Raw genomic sequence first — 15333 nt, 5'->3', positions numbered from 1 at the left:
TACTGTCTCAAAGGCTACAAGTCTCTCGCACTTTATACTGTACCACTGTTAATTGGGTTCGCAAGATCACTTATTTCTATCATTTAAATATCAGTTTGCACATCGGATGTTCTGATCTGAATTTAAAAGCCGTCAGACAGGTCATGCTTAGTTGAACGCACGCTGCAGAAAAAACAGGATGTTGAAGGGCAGTGCTAAAATCTAACAGAAACTAATTTTGGCACAGACAGTATTGCCTAAACATTGCCCTCAAGACTAATACAACAAATTCACACTATATTGCATAAACAGCCGATTAAACTAGTTATATTATGACCGATAGCTCTTTTTATAAAAAATTTAAATTAAAAAAAAGGAGCACAGACCATCCACCCTGCTTAAGTTTCTTTTCTTTTTTTTCAACTTGATGGGCGAAAGCAGTAAGACTTTACTGCTTTCATTTTTATTTTACCCCATTCATTTTATTACAGTAAGTAATCAGGATTCTACTTAACAAAATGGTAGTGGTGGGTTAACACAGGAAACTCCACCCGCACCGGCCCTTTCGACTGCACCAGATATTGAAGAGATTATAGATATCTCACAGACATTGAAATGGCTTTGGGGTCAAGGGTGCGGCTGCTGATGTACAAAAAAAAAAACCCTGATGCATGACCTTACAGCGCTGGGCTAACACGGGACCATTCACTTTGTGTTCCTGCAAGTACAGCAGGTGGTTCTCAAACTCGGCCCTGTGCACCCACATCGTCTTCACTGGGTTTCTTTTCCAGCCAATCTCTTGCTCAGTAAAGGTTGTTGAATTTGTTTGTGTGAATTCATTTATAATTGCGTTTGAATTCTTTCATAATTATTTTCTTCTTTTTGTTCTTGTCAGAGTGCAGGTTTGGCTCGTCACCATTTGCTTTGTCTTAGAATTCTTCATCATCTACTAAATGGTTAGTTTTAGTGGCTATGCTCCATACATTCACCAATTCAGGGCCAACTGAATCACCTCAGTATTTAACTTGATCAGTGAAATTACCTCTTTATGTAATCGTTTGCAATATAGCACAATAAGCACAATACGAATGCGGGACTTTTATTCTTCATGGCATCCAGGTATTTCAGACGATGTGGCTTAAGTGGGTAAAATAATCCCTCAATAACATGAAAAGCATAAATAAGAAGAAAACAAAGAACAGCTTATTAAATTCTGGAATTTCAATTGTGGTTAGAACAAAAAAATAGCATTATCAGGGGTCCCCAGGACCGAGTTAGAGAACCACTGCAATAAGGTGTAAACCCAAAGGATGTTTTGATTATACTAAGAACACTGAACGTTCAGATGGTGGAACATGTGCTCTGGGCGGTTTCACCGTTGAGCAGATTATCACAGAGGCTCATCTCACCCCCTTTGGTGCCCCTCATGGTCTTCCACTTCCACCTCTTGAGCTCTGAGATATCCCAAGTGCCCGTGAGAGAGCGCTCCTCCACTGAACTCAGCTCGCCCAATCCTCGAAGGACTTCCTGTACGTGCAGGAAGTGAATATCTACCATATTACATCAGCACGTTGATTATTCAGACACATACGTTTAGACGTAGAAAGTATCCAGTAAGAAAATTTCAGATGCGATTGTGGGGGATATAATTTAGTTTTATGTCATTTTATATAATCTTGTCGTCTGTCACCTGCAGGTTGATGGTGGTGGGTTTGGACAGTACCGGGTCTTCTCCAACCTCAAACAGGTGCATGACCCTGAGCAGAACCCGATTAAAGTCTGGTTCTGCTTTCTTCTCCTTACCTTGACACAGAAATTCACAGGTACATTACCGGTACACTCTCCGAATGTTTCATCATTAACAAAAGTCATTATTGTGAAAATAGGCCAACACTGCGCACATTTTTACTACAAATAAAGGTAATGAATCTTCTTCTCCTTCTCATGTGATGGCCTTCTGAACTAGTATCAAATAAATTCCAATTCAGTAATGACGGAAAAAAATACTTTTTTTTTCTTAGGGAGGCAAGTAACACCATTCTGTGACAAATTAAAATCAAAACGGTTGAAGAACATCTACAGTATATAGATCCTACAGAGAACTTAGTTTCCTCAGAAGAGTATCTTAAACATCATTAAGTCTTTGCAAGGCTAAGTGGGGCTATGTGTTAAAAGTTGTTTGGTGATTGGCTGGTTCAACGATCAACAGACTGATTGACTGTGACATAGAGCACTAGGGGGAGTCTGCAGTTATTCCACACCTCTTGAGATGTCCCACAGATTCTGGGTGTGATTGGTGCTGTACTCCCAGCCTGGGACACTCAGCGTGAGGAGGTGGAGGTTCGGGGGAAGGACCACAGGGATGACCGGGTCTCTGTTTCGAGGCTCCTGCGCTGTCCAGGCCTTTTCTGAGGGTAAAAGTCACACCCTCAAAGTAAAACCACCAATATGGTGGGGCACCGACTTCCTGAAAAGTAAGTAAAACTGCAACTCTGGGGAGGCATCCAGTTCCCGAAAATGAGCTGCCCTTCTCTTTTTATTTGATTTTAAAAAAAAACTCCATCCACTATAGTATAACCAGTAGAGAGGATATAGAAAATAAGCAATGCATCATTAAGGAGAAGTTATGCTATGGAATAACCCATTTTAACCAGATTCTGAAAGTACTACAATGCTACTTCTCATTTACTTTTATAAGAATCTTTTCTCTTCCACTGAGAGGGCACTAACTGAAAACACAACTTTATCTTACGCTGATAAAGCGAACAAACAAACAACAGTTTCACTTTCTCAGTTTCGTCATCTCCCTTTCATCATTTTCAAGCTTTTATTTCCACTCTTAGAAGTGATTTCACTAGGATTTAAATGAGATGAAAAGTACAGCATGCATGTGTGCATTTTATAGAATTACACAAACATGTGTTGACCATACGCGCACACGCACACACACGCACATGCACTCCTGGGCAAAAAAAGATGGGCCAAGCCCAAAATGGCAAAATATTAAGCTTTTAATGGTCTTAACAACAAATCATTGGTCAGGAAATTAGCAAGAATTAAACAAATAGACAAAGTAATTTAGTATGGGATAGCTTTTCCCTTTGATTTCTTTAAATTTTGAAGCCTTGTGGATAAACTTGTGGACAGCTTTTTACAGAAAGAAGAGTCAATGTTGTTCCATTCATTGTTCATGGCAGTTGATGAGTAGCTGAAAAATGTTTCTCAGTTAGTTTGTGTTTAATGTGAGACCAAATATTCTCTATAGGGTTCAAATCTGGACTCTGACCAGGCCAAAACATGAGCCTGATGGACTTGTTCTCAAGCCACTTTTTGGTGGTCTTTGCAGTGTGGGCAGGAGCATTGTCTTGTTGAAAAATAACATCTGATTATTCCTCTTTAACAAACAACTTTTCAATTGTGGGAAGCAAGCCTTTCTGCAATATTCTCCTGTATTCCAAAGCATTAATTGACTTTTCACAGTGAAGCAGCTCACCGGTACCAGCAGCTGAAAAGGCTCCCCACACCATGATACCTCTTCCTCCATGCTTAACTGTGGTAGAGATGCATTCACTATTGTATTTCTCACCAGATCTTCGAAGACACCTCTCTGGAGCATCATCATGCAACTCAAATCATGATTCATCACAACACACAACTCTGCTGAACCACTCTGAATCAAACTTTCCATATTCTGCCAAAAACTTCATTTTGTATTTGATATTTTTCTGAGACAGCAATGGCTGTTTAACACATCTTCACAAAACCTGCATTAGATAACCTTCTGGTTATTTATCTTCTCGAAAGAGTCTTGTTTTCTGAGGTCTTGAATTCTGCTGACAGTTTTTGTAGGCTTTTTTTCCTGTCTTTGAGAACTGTAAATTTCAGCAGGTGGTCATCCCTGCATGATGCAGCTTTGGGCCTTTGGGCAACATTACCTGTTGTTTCAAAGCATTGACCTATTCTCTTAATAGCTGAGAGAGAAATAGGGATTTCCTCTGCATTTAGGGTCTCGAAAATTTCAGAATAGCTACAGTTGGCCTGACGAAGACCAGCTATGCGGTTTCTGACAGCAACCCCTGCATGTTATTTTGCTTTTTTGGAGCAGATTTTCTCGCTCCTTTACCGTGGGACTCACAACACTGCATACTGTAGATCTTTCCCTGCTCTATCAATCCTGGTTCCATTTATGAGCTTGTTATCAGGCCCTTGATGGGCTGCATTAGGTGTGGCAGATAACCAAATAATGACTAATCTTTTAAGAAAAAAAACATCCTAGAAGATATTTTTGGAAAATGTTTTACACCCAGACGTGTTAGTTTGAATTTTACATCAAGCATTTTAATCATTATCATGATTTTATCTTTGTGTACAAGAAGACTATATAAGTGAATTTCCCTGTTTCTAGCTTTTCCCCAAACAGTTCACTGCAGCAAAAGTAAACGAGCAAATGGTGGCACAGGAGGTCTCAGGAGTGCATTTGTTTAATTCTTGCTAATTTTCTGACCAATGATCTGTTGTTAAGACAATTAAAAGCTTAATATTTTGCCATTTTGGGCTTGGCCCAGTCTTTTTTGCCCAGGAGTGTACAGTTAATTTCAATACTTTTAGAAATAAAGAAGAACCTCAGTACTTTCACAGGCAGAGAGCAGTTGCCCACAGCGTAAGGGGGGAGGGGGGAGGAGGTAGACCACTCACGGGGTGTGTCGATGGGCATGACCACAGGCCGGTGCTGGAGCAGCAGCGCCTCCCTCTGGTACAGCGGCGCAGATGCGGCCCGGGACCCCAGGACCATCCACAGCACAGGACGCACCACCGAGGAGTCGTTGAGGGTCAGGTTGTACCCCAGGTTCCACTCCTGGTTGTTCCACAGGCGTCGGTGGAGCATCACCTGACACAGATGACATCCCCTCCAACGTCATTCGCCTCAGTGACTCACTGCAGCCCACTCCAAACATGACCTTTCACCACGCAGTGGAGACCTGCTCCTTTCAACACCGTGTCTCAGAACACATACACTGAGACTGAAGCTCTGCAGCCACTCAGGATACAGGGACCTGGATGTATTAATACAACAGCCATTTCAAACGGCAAGTCAGGTCTGATACAGACTTCTGCTGCTAGCCTGTACGGTCGGTACGTCGAGACAACACGCTGTCACAAATGTACCCAGTCACACCATGTTTCAGCACACTATAAGTCAACTTTATTCACTGCGTTCCTTATGGCGAAGCTCTGACCACCGCATCATCACTGGAAACCGGGAGGAAACACGATGTATTTCAATTTGAGGAAGAGGTGACAGTCAGGTGGCTTTACTGAAGGTCATGAGAACCAGGGAAATGGGAAAACACTGCCGATGCCGATTTGCTCATATTCCAGGTGAAGCCTCACAATTTTAGCATATGGCACAGCTAACCTGAAAGCGTATGAAGAAAGCCATAACAATTCTTCCAATCGGTTATTATTCTTGTGCTATTTAGGCAGGCAGCTTTATTCAAAGAGCTTTACACAGCTTTATTTATATATCCATTTACACAGCTGGACCCCAACAAAAGGACCTAAAGTCAGGTAGCTTACTCCAGGACGTCAGCCAACCGTGGGAATCACACTCGTATCCTCGAAGTTATCGTCCCACTTCCTCCACCAGTGTGTAGCCTTAAGCCCTTCCTCATGTGAATAGCATCAAAATAACATTTTGATGTTGCATTGCGTGCATTGTGCCGACTGCATGGACACAATGGCGGCTGTGTGTGGCCACGCCCCGGCCCCTCACCTCCAGCTGACCCTGCTCCTGGCTCGATACCCCGTGAGGCCGCTCACTGAAGAAGCCCAGCCTGGTCGAGCCGTCCTCCATGTATGCCGCCCGCACCATGGGGTAGTAGTTCTACGAACACACAAAAGAAAAGCAAAAGACAGTCTATGAGTTTCTGTCAGGTCAGATGGTAGAATTCAGCAGAACAGGGCATCTTTCCCAGGACATCCATGCAGCTCCAAATCGTAGCTGTACTGTATTTCACTGTGAAGAGCAAACATAATGTTTACAGAATTTTGTAGGCTTTGCCAGATTGGTTCGTCTTTCTTTTGTCTGGAGGCCATTTTAGCTATGCTGAGGCAACAGATCAAGATGCCAGGGATACAGTAACAACTACTGTTTTTTGAATTTACTAGTAGCCGTTCTACGCACTAAAAGACAAAATTCCATTCATTAGACAAGACAAATTGCACTTCTCATTATGCTATATTCTGCAAGCAGAAATGAGGAACAATATGCCTGTAGGTTAGCAATGGGAGAGTGAGGCTTTAGCAAGCCATCGACAGGTTTGTGTGACTTACAGTTATCAACAGCACCCTACCCTCGCCCCACCCACTACAGCACACTTAAGACCGATTCCATCACCGCCCTAAGCCGTCAGAGGGGAGAGATTAGCACGCGTCGCGCGGTACGTACCCTAGCCACTGAATTGTTAGCGAAGGCTCTGTGCGGCCTCTTGAGCATCTGGTAGCCGTTGTTGTCGGTGAAGACGGTCCTGTCGTTGCACAGGCCGGTGCTGGTCCTCAGGACGGCCTCTCGGTTCACCCCCAGGGGCCCCACCCTGTAGCTCTGCTCGATGCGGTGACACGCCACCCGGCCCTTAAACCCCTCCGGCACTCTGGTGTACATGGCGTACGCGTAGTCCTCATCGCTGTGCTCTCTGCGGGGAGAAGAGCAAGGAGGTAGAACTACTCAGTGAAATCAGCTGCCTGAGTTCCCAAGTGGAAGAAACACATGGCAGGACTTATTTTCTGACCCCAACACTGCTGAAGTGTGATGCTCTTACATAAAAGGCCTTCCATCTATGCTCATGTGAAATATGTGAAATGCACACACTCTATCCATGTACATAGGGAACAGGTTGACACATGAAATTGAGAGGGTTTCAATTTCTTCCAAAGGAGGACAGCTTGCTGAAAGCACTATCCTTCCTTCCTTCTTCCTTTTGAAAAACAATCAACTGCATGACCAAACTACATTAGGTCATGAAACTGCAGGGACTATTTATAAAATGAATTAATTGGTGCTAGCAGAGGAAACTCGATATGAGCAACATAACTTTCACGTCAAATCGAGTCATGTGAAGTCTTTCACTACATGACAGATTTCCTAACGAAGGCGAAACAGTTGGATTAATATTTTCTAATGAGCCTCCAGAGTGTGGGAGCTAGTTTAAATTAGACAAGTGCCATTTTGAGCTGAAATAACGCGTAGGACTGTTTAGAGTAGCTCACGCATTTACTTCTAACAATGGCGCTTGATATTGAAGTTAGAAAATATTCTAATAATCACTCTATTAAGTTACAAGCTAATATTGACTCATTCGGACTTTTGTTTATCAACCGTAAAGTATGTGGATTACCATCGCTTCGCAAATCTCATCCCACGAACTTATTAGCGGGCATGCCAAGTGAGACCTGAAGATGAGCTTGTCGAGTTTCCACGGTCAAATCGAGTCATGTTGAAATTTTTTAAATCGCTACTTTGACGTGATTTTCTACGCACACGGCGCACAGTTGATCTAAAACACGTTTTGTAAATGAGGCCCCAGATGTAGTAACCTAGTATTAAAGTTCACCGATGTCCTCTATTCTACTGCCCGCTCGTGGAAAATAACATGTAGGCCAGTTTAGAGGGAGCGTCACGTGCATATTGCGCCCGACAATAAGCAGCTTATGTTTTGTTAATTATAGGCTAATGATATTCGAATATATTCGAACTCTAACTAATTACAAAAGCTAATATTCAAACTCAATTTCATGGCACTTTTGACAGCCTTACTTCTAACCTGTAAAAGTACTGTCGGATCTCCGTCACCATCGTTCCCGGCACAATCTCCATCCCGACGGATTTGTATGCGGGCGTGGCCGACCCGTTGGCGCTGAAGATGTAGTTGTCGGAGATGGGCCCTGTGTGGACGTCCCCGTTGACGACATATTCACCGAAATCCTGCGTCACCCTCACAGTGCGCTTGGTTTTCCTGTGGAGTGACACGTCTGCGTGCTCAAGCTTTAGCCTACTGTATTAGCTACTGTGACAACTGAAAAACATTACAGGGGCAGCAGCATGAAATGCAGCTTTCAGACTGGATCTTAAAACTCATAATTTGACAAGTATGTGTGTCCAGGTTTTGCTATATTATTGTGTTATACTTTTATTACTATGACTATTAACAATAATAATTACCAGACAACCCCAGGCTCAGCACAGGTCACCCCATCCATTGAAAAGCATGATGGGAAATGCAGTCTGACACCTCACCAGGGGGAAACTTACATGTCTTTAATGCTATGCAGCATGTTTGTGTCTTGGTCGAACATGAGCCTGTAGCATTCATTCAGCACGGGGAGAAGTCTCCGGCCGGTCCTTTTGGATGGGTTCACCTTCTGTCGCTGGAACGGCACCACCGTGGCCGAGTACGTGGTCCTCTCGGACGGCGAATCTGCGAATTTGATCACATACTGCCTGTGCTGAAGCCCGCCCAGGCTCACTATGATGAACAGGTCGTATGCGGTGCTGGACTCTGGCGCCCTCTGGATCTGTAGAGGACAGGACCACAGACCGTAGAAAAAATATGAACCAAGTCACTGTGACATCACCCGTCCACTCTCTGTGGGCTCGGAGATAAGCGTTTTGAACCCTGGGAAGTGCAGTTTGTGGACGCTGCCATGTTGAACAAATTGGAGCCTGAGACTGCAAAGCAGGGAAAAGGAGGACCCTTATATGGGCGTGTAGTCTGGTCGTCCATTAAGTGCATGAGATACAGTGACTCGGCAGTGATGCAAACTGTCCCTGATTCGTCCACAAAATATTATGAGCTTGTCCAAATAGCACAACAGCTTAACAAACTGGCACATGAGGAGACATTAGACAAAGAAGAAAAAACACCTATTGTGACATTTGGACAGGAAACACCGCTACCTCAAACAGACGCAACCACAAGCATCTAATGCCACAGTGATGGGTAAAAAAGACAATCTGTAAGTGACTACAGCCCTGAGGGCAGCACATTGGCTCTGCTCGACACAGATACGAAGCCTGTTATACCTGCGCTGGAACGGGCTGTCCATCTTCATCGTACACAGTTGCCATGGGGAACGTTACCGTGACGTTGACGAAGGTGGTGATGTTCCACGCCAGGGGGTTGTAAACAATGATGTGCTGCTCTGGGTCCGGAGAAGAACCTGTTACAAACACAGATTTCAGCGAAGGAGTATTGGACGCCGAGAACAACCGCCAACATCTTGGCCTTATGGTTGATACGATTCATTACATCACAATGGGTTTAGCAAATAAAGTAAATGAAAATTAGAGATATCGGAAATATAAAAGGTACCATCAAGTTGTTTTCATCTGTCTTCCTTTTGGAGGTGGTGGTAAAAAAAAAAAAACATGTAAACCTCGCAGTATAACTGCCCAAAAGCCATAAGTGTGACACAGGATTGTACAGCCACCTCTGCATCTGAAAGGTAGCATTCAAACCTCTATCCCAACTGACCCAGCGCGTCCATAGTGAGCAGTGCAAATGAGCGAAATCTACACAGCACCTGCCCTTCTCCTGTGCTGTCCGTAGAGGGCGCCAGAGGGATCAAGGGCCTGTGGCAGCAGGAACAGCGCGGCCAGGAGTTCCTCCACTCCCATCATGCCTTGGGTGAGGTGCTGCAGGTACATGTCGGCCACCTTCGGTGACTCTGTGCCTGTGATGGCATCGTGATGTTGAACCTGTGAAGAGACGGAAGGGTTTATTTTTTTGCTGATGAGGAGTTGAACATGAGGTTACATATATTTACTGCACTTTTGGTTGGATGTATCTCTTGAAACAAAACAAAAAATGCATTCCTAAATTGTATGGCTATTGTTAAATCTTGACTATTTAATTATGTCAGTAGTGGAACATTTTGGTATGCATCAATATTTAATTACGCTTAATTAACTTTAACGTGGCTGGACTCCAAATCTAACAAGACAACACGTGTAGTAGACAGTTTGCCAACACAGAGGCTGTTGAAAACAGTTCAATCTCAGTACTGATATTTCATTCAGGCACCTCAGAGACAGCCCAGCGAAGGGCCCTCAGCTTCTCCAGCGCCCATTCCTTGGGGACCGGACCGTCGGGGAGACTGGCGCGGTACCGCGTGAAGAGAGACTCCGCAGCATGGAGCTTTGAGCTAGCCCGACGAGCCACGCCCTTCAGAACATTCCGGGAGGCATAGAACCCTGTCCAGGCCTGAAAAGGTTCTGGAGGGGGGGGTGGGGGAAAAAGTACAAAATGCCTTCAGAATGATATGGACTGAAATGACTTGAATTCAATTTAAGGTCAGGACAAGGTCAGGAACACTTGCACAGCGCACAGAGGACAGACCTACCAGTGGAGTAAGGAAGGAAGTCTTGGCTTCCCCTCACCTCCCAGGTGACATTTGATTGGTGGACGGCCTGGAAGTATTCGCTGAGGGTGGCGTACTGCACCGTTACGCCAAACTCCTCGCTGTGCTGGTTGATGTAGTTCAGCAACGGATCCATGTTCTGGAACTGCACTGAAGAGTTGTAGAACTGCTTGTCGCAGCCCTGTAGGGCAAATGTCTTGCATTACAATCGATGAAACACCCATTAAAGAGTCATAGAGCAGTCAAGTGGTGCGATGGTCATTAGGCCACAGATCCTGTGACCTGGTTCATTAGGGGCTGTGGATTCAAACCCCATGGGCAGGAGCTGCTTACAGCAGTGAGCAAGGCATTTTACTCACCCTGGTATGGAAGGTACTTTCAACATTTTATGCTAATCACTTTACCTAGCACTTCATTAAAAAAGTACTTTCACTCTCACACTACCCTATAAGCATGAATACAAAAATAGCATAGAGCATCAGAGAAAATTTCAGAGGCTTTACAGCGCAGGTGTCAAACTCCAGTCCAGGAGTGCCGCAGTGTCCGCTGGTTTTTGGGATGTTCTCAACAACAAAAGTTCCATTTAAGTCACTGACTGCCTAAGGAATCCAAACATCTTGTTCTCAAGGTCTTAATTGGCTAATGATTGAAAGAAACCCATCAAATCCTGCAAACACTGTGGCCCCCTTGGAATACAGTTTGACATCCCTGCTTTACAGGATTTATAGAGGTGCAAACGATCATTCTAAACGCGGCCGTCTCTTTAGTGACTAACCCAGGGCCAGAGCACATGTTTGGTTTGGAACCATGCTGCCCTCTGCTGGATGTTCTTTGCCATGGTCTGCGCGTACAAGTGCAGGTTTTTCTCGGTGACAGGGAGGCTCATGTTGGGGTAAACGCCATCTTTGGGGGGATCAGGAAACAGCGCCACACCATTCCAATAGAACCCAGACCTGTGACATCACAAAGAAAACAAAAGGTTCACATCTTGTGGCCATTTAACGTAAAATTATCTAAATGAACAAAACTTCTCTCACAGGGGTTTACTGTTATAGATAAAACAAATTCTCATAGGACTGATGCAGCAAAATAAATATCTCATCATTATCAAGATGTAAAGTTAATGGAAGAAGAATGTACCTCCTTGGACAGGGTGAGGAGGTAGGAGAGGGGAGGGCAGTTGGGACAGGAAAGGGCAGTTTGGATTAGGAGAGGGCCAGGTGAGACAGGGCGATGGTCCAACAGGGGAAATGGGGACAGAGGCAAGTAAGAGGAGCAAAGGGCAAAGGGCAAAGAGCAAAGGGCAAAGGACAAGCGAGGACAGGACGGGGTTAGAAGAAAATGTGAGGGAGGGTGGCGACAGGTGAGAGAGGCTAAGGGCGAGTAAGGCCAGGTGAGATCAGGAAAACAAGTGGAACGGGAAAGGAGAGGAGACATAAGAACAGGACGGGTGGGAAGAGGAAAAGGCTCAGGCGAGCCGGGCCACCTGTCGGAGAAGGGCAGGTGAGACGGAGTGCAGTAGCTGAACTGGTCCATGACGTGGGTGAAGATCTCCTGTTGCTCCCCTAATGAGGGTGACCCTCTCCACACAAACTGCAGCCCCTGCTCAGAGTCACAGCACAGAGATATGGTCACTAGAGCTATACTTCCTCAACTGTATCCGCAGAACTAGGTCTACTTAAAATTCAGGCAATCAATAATCTGCACTGAACATGCAAATCCCTGACTGGTTTTCAGACGCCACTTCATGTGACATGTCTGGTCCAATAATGAACGAGTGTGTGCTGTGGCCAAAAACAACATCAGCCTCAGGAATGACACCAACTGCCACCAGGGCACGCTGATTAGATCAGTACATTGGTACACGAGCACAGTGAGCCACAGAGCGCCGCACCTGGCTTTTCTGCATCTCGTCCTTGAGGTCGTAGTCGATGCGAGAGATGAGGTGAGCGTGGAACCCCGCCATGGCGAAAAGGACGGGGGTGGTGGCGGAGGCTCCGAACGGATCCACGTGCCATGAGAACTGAGGCCGGACCCCAAACGTCTCGTACAGAAACCCGTGGCCCTCTGGGGGGGGGGAGGGGGGGGGGAATATAAGTGTATTCAACATCATCATCCATCATTTCCATATTCAACGGGCAAAATTCTACATACTTTTAACTTGTTTGTGTCAAATGCAACCAAATCAAAATCCATACAGTGCTATGAGAATAAAACTAGGTTATATTCTCATAGCACTGCATGGATTTTGATTTGGTTGCATTTTACTTTCATGGGCACCATTGTAATCCTGCCCAATATGGTGGCTTGAACTTGAATGGATCAGACCTTAGCCAATGGTCATCTGCCAACCCCAGCGGACATCTCTGTGTATGTTCTCTGGTACCACATACAGGCTCACATATCACATTCATGCCAATTAAACAAACCCACTCACTGTGGCAAAGGTGTGCTTCGGCACGCTAGCTTAAACATGATAAGGAGGATAAGGTGCCGATGCTTGTTCTTAATGAAGCATTGTTTTGGGGAGCCCAGAACCGAAAGATTACAGTAAATGACAGCATATATGGATCAAGTGCACAACACAAGAGTTGATCAATTATACTTTCAAATATGAAATATGGATGATATGAGAAGGACTGTTGCAACCACCTAGATTTTACACAAAAATCTACGTGCACTTGCTCTGCCTGGACTTAGGAGTGGACCTATAATTACACCTGGGGAAATATATATGGGGAAAGATGGGGAAATATAATCTCAGCCAGAGTCATTTTGCTTTAGAAACACCACTTTTTGGCTCATTACACAGACCACACATTCTAGATGACTAGCTTTAATGAGCAAAGATTAAAGGACATAAAATGAGATGAAGCGCATAGTGAGTGTTTATAACACCACTGTTAAAGACACGGGGAGTTACTACGGTCCTGAAGGGTATTAGAAGTGTAGCACTCCCTTGGGAAAGCAGAGGATGATACAGTCATATACCGTGCTATGAAGGACACTGAAGTACAGCCTCGTCCTGCTAACAGCATCTGCTAAATGCATGTAGTCTACGCACACAAAAAACTGTTTGCTGCTGTTTTCCAAGAAAAAGTTCACATTTTAAAGGTGGCAGTGTAGCACAGTAGTTAGAAATCTGGGTTTGTAACCTCCAAGGCCGTGGGTTTAACTACCAGGTGCCCCTGCACCCATGAGCGAGGTATTTAGCCTTCAGTAAAACATTCAGCGGCATAAACGGATTGGACGCGAGCTCATCCTACCGGTCAGCTGCAGTATCTCATCGTCCAGATCCGTCACGGCCTCGTCGTGCATCACCTGACCTCCTATGATGAACTCCAGACGCCCCTCTTTGACGAGCTGTTGCACCTGGAGGAGCGTGTCAAGGGTGGGTTAATGGGTGGGACACCTGCAGGTTCACTGCAGAACATTAACATTCACTGACATTCAAAAGACGGAACATTCGAGAAAAGGGGAGCTAATATACCCTTGAGCATCCTAAAAACTGCTCATTCAGGTTAAGCGTGGGGCCCCATTACATCTTCTAGCACCAGCATGCACTTGGGACAACAGAATTCCTTTTGTTCAGGTAACAGATTTTGAGGAGGACGCACCTGCTTTTTCTGCTTGTCCGTGGCCACAGAGTCCCACCAAAGACGAAAGAACTCCTGCTCCACGGCGATAAACTTACGGTGCTTCGCCTTGGTTAGCTCCTCTGTCACACTGCTGTAAACGTTTGTGGCGTACGCGTGCATGCTCTCCTGCAAGATAAAGGGGCATGCCTGAGTCTCCGTACATCACTGGTAACCAATCCTGTTTCTGGAGATCTACCATCCTGTAGGTTTTCATGTAAACCCCAATTTCGCACACCTGGCTCTAACAATCAGCAGCTGAATGCAGATCTTTAGCTGTTGAGTGAGGTTTGCTTTGTTAGGGTTGGAAGGAAAACCTACAGGACAGTAGATTTCCAGGAACAAGGTTGGTTGCCGCTGCTGTTATATATTATAGCAACAACAGAGAAATTTAAAATTAAGAAACTGCTACGGTGTCTAATACTGACGTATTCAGGTTCATTAAAGCATACAGCAACCCTAAACATTCGTGCATGGACAGTAACAGCGAGGACTTACCAAAAGCTCATTTTGAAAGCTATGTACCGTACAACAAAGGTTGATCAGAAGCTGCTGTGTGGGACATTATTGTGATATTGTGCATACCTACAATGTTTTATTTAGCAAGGGAAGTCTGGCTCACATAGGTTGGTCATATGACAGGCACGGCGAGGGCACGAGAAACGGAGCCTGTCAAGTTCTAAAGTGCCTTGCAATGTTTCAACCGAGTCTGCCTAGTACTGTGCGTGTTATACCGTTGACAGGTAATTTCGTTGAAAGAAACTGGACTACATCAATATCATTAATTAAACATTTCATATCTCACTGAAAATACAACATAGTTGTATTGTTAATGTAGCGTAAACTGACAAGTCGCCAGTAAGCTAGCAATGTTATCTGCTGAGCGTGAATGTCTTCCGGATGCGATTGTACCTGTATTGTGTACACCCAGCCGACATCCATATGACTGTGCGGGATAACAAACGTCTGGATTTTATCCACGCCATTCTTTTGAGCACCTAAGGCTATATGCACAACGACGAAATATATACAAACTGAGATCATAGTCAAAACAGAAACGACGTGTTTCTGTCCAGCGTTGTTCAACTTCCCTATGTATTTATTTCACTGTCGCACGTGACAGTCATGCGACGGAGCGGCGGAGGGTTCAAACCATCTGCCGCAAATGTTTGCAGTCAGCAAAATAAAAGGTTTGTTTTTTAGTGTTCAAATGTTAAAAAGTTCAAGAACAAGAAATTAACTACTTCAAGTAACTAGCCAAAGCAACAAACACCTTAAATAGCCTACATGTAAATCACAAAAA

At 44.7% G+C, this 15333-nt stretch overlaps 2 protein-coding genes across 3 annotated transcripts in view; one reads left to right on the top strand and one right to left on the bottom strand.

Moving 5' to 3' along the window:
* The window catches only part of man2b2 (mannosidase, alpha, class 2B, member 2), a 25197-nt gene extending 9983 nt beyond the window's left edge, over window positions 1-15214 (bottom strand). For both annotated transcript variants that reach the window (XM_064343585.1, XM_064343584.1), the window contains exons 1-18: window positions 14943-15214; window positions 14013-14159; window positions 13662-13767; window positions 12290-12462; window positions 11882-11997; window positions 11171-11348; window positions 10378-10576; window positions 10059-10249; window positions 9559-9733; window positions 9059-9195; window positions 8288-8550; window positions 7800-7991; window positions 6428-6671; window positions 5753-5863; window positions 4675-4867; window positions 2241-2387; window positions 1670-1782; window positions 1389-1506 (exon numbers count right to left, since the gene is read on the bottom strand). In XM_064343585.1, coding sequence (XP_064199655.1) covers window positions 1389-1506; window positions 1670-1782; window positions 2241-2387; window positions 4675-4867; window positions 5753-5863; window positions 6428-6671; window positions 7800-7991; window positions 8288-8550; window positions 9059-9195; window positions 9559-9733; window positions 10059-10249; window positions 10378-10576; window positions 11171-11348; window positions 11882-11997; window positions 12290-12462; window positions 13662-13767; window positions 14013-14159; window positions 14943-15074 — 2935 coding nt within the window. In that variant the 5' untranslated portion in view covers window positions 15075-15214. The remainder of the gene's footprint in view (window positions 1-1388; window positions 1507-1669; window positions 1783-2240; window positions 2388-4674; window positions 4868-5752; window positions 5864-6427; window positions 6672-7799; window positions 7992-8287; window positions 8551-9058; window positions 9196-9558; window positions 9734-10058; window positions 10250-10377; window positions 10577-11170; window positions 11349-11881; window positions 11998-12289; window positions 12463-13661; window positions 13768-14012; window positions 14160-14942) is intronic.
* The window catches only part of LOC135259338 (serine/threonine-protein phosphatase 2A 55 kDa regulatory subunit B gamma isoform), a 99498-nt gene continuing 99362 nt past the window's right edge, over window positions 15198-15333 (top strand). The window contains exon 1 of the mRNA XM_064343589.1: window positions 15198-15333. The gene's annotated coding sequence lies outside the window, so the exon portion shown is untranslated.

This window comes from Anguilla rostrata, chromosome 7 (assembly GCF_018555375.3).
Source record: "Anguilla rostrata isolate EN2019 chromosome 7, ASM1855537v3, whole genome shotgun sequence".
Lineage (NCBI taxonomy): Eukaryota > Metazoa > Chordata > Actinopteri > Anguilliformes > Anguillidae > Anguilla > Anguilla rostrata.
Note: the sequence above shows the minus strand (reverse complement) of the source record. Positions and strands in the feature narration are given on the sequence as shown.